This window comes from Lactuca virosa, chromosome 5 (assembly GCF_052849685.1).
Source record: "Lactuca virosa cultivar CGN04683 chromosome 5, Lactuca_virosa_CGN04683_v6, whole genome shotgun sequence".
Classification (NCBI taxonomy): domain Eukaryota; kingdom Viridiplantae; phylum Streptophyta; class Magnoliopsida; order Asterales; family Asteraceae; genus Lactuca; species Lactuca virosa.
The window spans coordinates 51904336-51910174 of NC_136430.1; the positions used below are offsets into that span (position 1 = coordinate 51904336).

Genomic DNA, 5839 nt, shown 5'->3' on the forward strand with positions numbered 1-5839 from the left:
GCTGAACCCCCCTCGGATGGCTACTGGGATGTTTCAATCTCCCCAAATGCTAAATACTTCACAGTATTTGAGCCATTTGACCGCAGCCTTCCAGACCACAAAAGACTGCCAATGGAATTCGAGAGACTTAACCATTTTTATGCTAAGCATTCCTCTCCCATTGAGAAAATCTGGTCTAACGACAAACCATCTGCAGTCAAAAACTACAAGCCTCGGAAGTTCATTGATAAGAGTTTTTGGCGCCGTTGCCGGGGTCCGGTTCAAAAATTAGCATTAATTTCTAGTTTTATCGATCCTTTGTGTGAGATTTATCTTGCACAAAGTTATTTTAAGCGAATTCGTTATTAGGATTAGTTTTAAATAGTTTTCTGTTTCAGAATTTTAATTAGAAGTTTTCTGTTTTTTGCCTTGAACTCGCCGAGTGCATTCGAAGCTACTCGGTGAGTCCATCGCAGTTTTGCACTTTTCATTATTATTTTCTTTTTGTTCTTTTTACGCGTTTTTCTTACTTTGGTTGCAGTTGTTACATGACCCGAGGATCCAATACGTCTTTGGTTCCTCCACTTGAAGACCCGGAGTCAGCTTTAAGAAAGAACAAAGGAAAAGCCGTTGGAGAATCCGCCTCTTCAAAGAACTCACCTTTGAAGAACCTCAAATCCGTTTTCAGCAAAAAGAAAAGCAGCAAATCAGGAGCATCCAGCACCTCTTCCTTGGCAAATGAAGACCCAATCAAAGAAGACATCACGAACGAGTCCGAAGGGGAAGAAAGCGAATTCGGAGAAGGTAGCGATATAGAAGGTGCCTTTGATAAGACGATGGCAAACATCGATGAAGTTCCCATGGGCGAATGGAAGAAAAGGATACGGGATGATACCGGTCCGGGACTTGTGCAACCTGCAATTCCCGCGACTGCCACTTTTGAGCTCAAGGGTCACATACTTGCTCTACTCAAAGAGATCCCCTTCCACGGAAAAGACCATGAAGATGCTTACAAACACTTGGATGAAGTCAATGATGTAGCTGATTATTTTAATGTTCCAAATGTGCCTCGCGAGACTTAGCTACTTAGCTAAGGATTGGCTCAAGTCACTTCCCCCCGGATCCATCACTACATAGGCCAAAATGAAAGAAGAGTTTATTGATCAATTTTGCCCACCCTCCAAGATCTCTAAGTTAAAGAAAGCCATAGCCAACTTTGAGCAACAAGTTGGAGAGTCACTTTTTGAAGCTTGGGAGAGGTACAAGAGTTTGCTAAGGAATTGCCCACATCATGACCTTAATAGTCAACAAGAAGTCTCCATTTTTTATGATGGAGTAAATGTTACAACAAGGCAATTACTTGACTCGCAAGGTCCACTAACAAAGAAGGCACCCCCGGTGATAAAGCAACTAATTGAAGAATTCTCTAAGCATTCTAGAGAATACCACAACCCAAGGAATGATGTGACAAGGGGATCAGCTTATGCAACTTCATAAGATTTGTCAGCAGTCATGGCTATGTTGAAACCACGGATAGGAGGATGGATAAAATGGATCAAACGATACATGCTATTCGGGTGGGTTGTGAGAATTGCAAGGGACCTCATCTCACTAGAGATTGTGACTTGGACGAGAATGGGAATAAGAAGGTGTAAGTATGTTACTTAAGTGGTGACCGATATGATGAAGATTGGCAGAAACCCAAGAAAGAGTGGCTTCCTTATGATGAGTACAAGCGGGCTAAGGAGGAGAAGTTTAAACAAAAATGAAGAGGTTTTTACCAAAAGGAGGAGCCGGTGCAAGAAAGAAAACCAAGTTTGGAGGAGATGCTTACCAAGTTTGTAGCTGCTTCAGAAAAGAGACACAATGACCATGATGTTGCAATACAAGAGACAAGAACAATGCTTAGGAATCAGCAAGCATCTATCCACAACATTGAGACACAGCTGGGGCCATTTGCTCAACAAATTAATCAAAGATCACCGGGAGAACTTCCTAGTAAAACCGAAAACAACCCACGAGGTGCACACATAAATATTGTGACAACTAGAAGTGGGAAGATAATTACCCCTCTGGAACCTATTCAGAATGAAGAGCCCAAGCAGTCACAAAAGGAGGATGCAGAAAAACCGAGCCAAAGTCAAAATCTGCTGGACACAGACCCTACTCGTCGAGTCCAGAATATAGACTCGACGAGTCCAATGCCTAATGAGAAAAGTCAGATTCCTACAAAGCCATTTCAGCCTCCATTGCCATATCCAGCCAAAGCTAAGAAAGAAAAGAATGAAGAAGACTACCAGAAGTTTCTAGAACACATAAAGGCTCTTAAAATCAACATACCATTCATAGAAGCAGTTGCCCAAATGCCAAAATACGCCAAGTTTCTCAAAGAGCTTCTAACTAATAGAAGGAAGATGGAAGAAGTGAGTGAAGTAGTTCTTAATGAGAATTGCTCAGCTGCCATGTTGAACAAGCTACCAAAGAAGAAGGGTGACCCGGGAAGCTTAACATTGCCTTGTCAATTTGGGAATTTGGCCACCATTCATGCTTTAGCCGATTCAGGAGCAAGTGTAAACCTCATGCCTTATTCATTTTTCAAGAAACTAGATCTCCCGGAACCGAGGCCAATCCGAATGGCAATCCACTTAGCAAACAAAATTGTTACATTCCCACGAGGAATCTATGAAGATCTATTGGTGAAGGTAGATAAGTTCGTGTTTCCCGCGGACTTTATAATTCTAGACATGGAAGCGGTTCCTCAAGTCCCGATCATCCTTGGAAGACCTTTCCTTAACACCGCAAGCGCTATAGTTGACATGCGAGATTCAAAACTTACTCTACGGGTGGGGGATGATTTAGTCACTTTTGGGGTTGATCAAGCCATGAAGCATGCAAGGCATAGTGATGACCCGACATTTTCAATTGATATGTTGGATGAATTGATGGAGGAATGGCATAATGAAGATCCAAACAAGTCTACCATCACCTTTACTGAAGAACTTGATGCTGAAAAAGACCTACTGGAAATAGAGAGACTACTAGAAGAAGCTGATTATGATGAGTTAATGAAAACCATGGAGCAACCTACTCGCCGAGTAGAAGCGATCTACTCGCCGAGTCCAGTTGAAGAATCCCGAGAAATCGCGAATTTTGAAGAGGACTCGACGAGTCCCTTACCTGAACTTGACGTTTTCAGCATGCAGAACGCAAAAACTGAGCTCAAGGCACTACCAGATCACTTGTAGTATGCATTCCTTGAAGATGGTCAACAAAAACCAGTTATAATAGCTTCTGACCTCTCTAAATCTGAAAAAGAAGAATTAGTTCAAGTCTTGAAGAAGAGGAAGAGTGCCATTGCATGGAGTATCACCGATATCAAGGGAATAAGCCCCTCTTATTGCTCTCACAAGATCAACCTGGAAGAAGCAGCAAAGTCGGTAGTGCAACACCAAAGAAGATTGAACCCAAACATGCAAGAAGTGGTTAAGAAGGAAGTAGTCAAGCTTATAGATGCGAGGATCATTTATTCTATTTCCGATAGTCCATGGGTTAGTCCTGTTCAAGTGGTGCCGAAGAAAGGAGGGATGACGGTCGTGGCAAACGAGAAGAACGAGCTTATTCCAACCCGAACGGTAACCGGTTGGCGAGTGTGCATCGATTATCGAAAGCTAAACGATGCCACTCGTAAAGACCATTTTCCTTTACCTTTTATTGATCAAATGCTTGAAAGATTGTCCGGCCATAGTTATTATTGTTTCTTAGACGGATTTTCGGGTTACTTCCAAATACCCATAGACCCAATTGACCAAGAAAAGACCACTTTCACTTGCCCGAGTGGGACTTTTGCCTATCGCCGCATGCCCTTTGGGTTATGCAATGCACCTGGCCATATTCCACGACATGGTGGAAAAATTCATGGAAGTATTTATGGACGACTTTTCTGTTTTTGGATCTTCCTTCCATGATTGTCTTAGTAACCTTGATTTAATGCTTGCAAGGTGTGAAAAGACCGATTCAGTCCTTAATTGGGAAAAATGTCACTTTATGGTTAAAGAGGGTATAGTTTTGGGCCACAAGGTATCCAAATCGGGAATTGAGGTGGATCGGGCAAAAATAGATACCATTGCCAAATTACCTCCACCAACTAATGTAAAGGGCATTAGGAGTTTTTTAGGACACGCGGGTTTTTACCGCCGTTTCATAAAAGATTTTTCTAAAATAGCTAGACCTCTAACATAATTGCTTTTAAAAGATGCACCATTTAATTTCACTAAAGAGTGTCTAGACGCTTTTGAATTTTTGAAAGAAAAATTAACTAATGCCCCGATCATTATTGCCCCGAATTGGAACTTACCTTTTGAAATAATGTGTGATGCAAGTGACTTTGCATTAGGAGCTGTCCTTGGTCAAAGGGTTGATAAGCACTTTCGACCCATTTATTATGCAAGTAAGACTTTGAATCCGGCCCAAGAAAATTACACCACAACTGAAAAAGAATTACTAGCAGTGGTGTATGCTTTTGACAAATTCCGCCCTTATCTTGTTTTATCTAAAACCACTGTTTTTACTGACCACTCTGCTATTAAGTACTTGTTTGCCAAGCAGGATGAAAAACCAAGATTGATACGTTGGGTCCTACTTCTACAAGAATTTGATATCGAGATACGCGATAAGAAGGGAATGGAGAATGTAGCAGCCGACCACTTATCAAGGCTAGAAAACCTGCATTTGGAGTCATTGGAAGAAGAAAAGATTGGAGATGATTTTCCGGACGAATACATTTTGGTGACCACGGGGGAAGAGCCATGGTTTGCAGATATAGCTAATTATTTAGCTACCAAGTACATCCCAAAAGACTTTACCCACCAACAAAAGAAGAAATTCTTTTCGGAAATAAAATACTAATTTTGGGATGAGCCATATCTTTTCTGAAGCTGCGCGGATGGGATCATAAGGAGATGCGTATTCGAGAATGAAAGCCGAGAAATTTTGGAGCATTGCCATAGCGGGCGCACCGGTGGACATCATGGAGCACATTACACGGCAAAGAAGATATTTGATATTGGGTTTTATTGGCCCACAATTTTTAAAGATGCTACCCAATATGTCAAAGAGTGTGATGCATGCCAAAGAGCGGGAAACATCTCCTCCCGAAACGAAATGCCACAACATAGTATTCAAGTGTGCGAAGTGTTTGATGTGTGGGGGGTCGATTTCATGGGACCGTTTCCAATGTCAAAAGGGAACAAATATATTTTGGTGGCGGTTGATTATGTATCCAAGTGGGGCGGAGGCACAAGCTTTACCAACTAATGATGCTCGGGTGGTGGTGCGCTTTTTGAAGAAGTTATTCTCAAGATTTGGAGTTCCTAAAGCCCTTATAAGTGACCGAGGCACTCATTTTGCCAATGATCAATTAGAAAAGGTGTTAAGGAAATATGGGGTAACCCATAAATTATCTACATCTTACCATCCACAAACTAGTGGGCAAACTGAAGTGACAAATAGAGCATTAAAGAGAATTTTGGAGAGATCGGTGGGTAGCAATCGAAAGGAATGGTCGGATAGACTAGATGATGCACTTTGGGCCTTCCGAACAGCTTTCAAAACACCTATTGGTACTACCCCATATAGGTTAGTTTATGGGAAGCAATGTCATTTACCGGTAGAAATAGAGCATAAAGCTTTTTGGGCTTTAAAAATGTGCAACTTTGATATAGCTGAACTTAGAAACAATCGGTTGATGCAAATGAATGCTCTTGAAAAACTTCGAAATGAGGCTTATACTAGCTCCTTGATTTATAAAGAAAAAACCAAGAGTTGGCATGACAAACGAATCAAGGGTAATAAAGACTTTCAT

The 5839-nt window shown here is 41.5% G+C and overlaps 1 protein-coding gene and 1 non-coding gene across 2 annotated transcripts; one reads left to right on the forward strand and one right to left on the reverse strand.

Moving 5' to 3' along the window:
* Positions 1–1170: 1170 nt before the first annotated feature.
* Positions 1171–1277, reverse strand: LOC145117992 (small nucleolar RNA R71). The gene has a single exon (XR_013712979.1). It is a non-coding gene; the product is annotated as a small nucleolar RNA R71 (small nucleolar RNA).
* Positions 1278–1805: 528 nt separating this feature from the next.
* Positions 1806–4884, forward strand: LOC145111250 (uncharacterized). Its single transcript, XM_079047547.1, has 3 exons — positions 1806–3074; positions 3225–3618; positions 4232–4884. The coding sequence occupies exons 1-3, from the start codon at positions 1806–1808 to the stop codon at positions 4882–4884; spliced, it is 2316 nt and encodes a 771-aa protein (XP_078903673.1).
* The last annotated feature ends 955 nt before the right edge of the window (positions 4885–5839 follow it).

Coding starts and splice junctions, on each gene's coding strand:
- LOC145111250 (XM_079047547.1), top strand. CDS start 1,806: ATGCTTACCAAGTTTGTAGCTGCTTCAGAAAAGAGACACAATGACCAT. Junction 3,075..3,224: donor TGGAGCAACCTACTCGCCGA/GTAGAAGCGATC, acceptor GATCACTTGTAG/TATGCATTCCTTGAAGATGG. Junction 3,619..4,231: donor TCCAACCCGAACGGTAACCG/GTTGGCGAGTGT, acceptor TGCTTTTAAAAG/ATGCACCATTTAATTTCACT.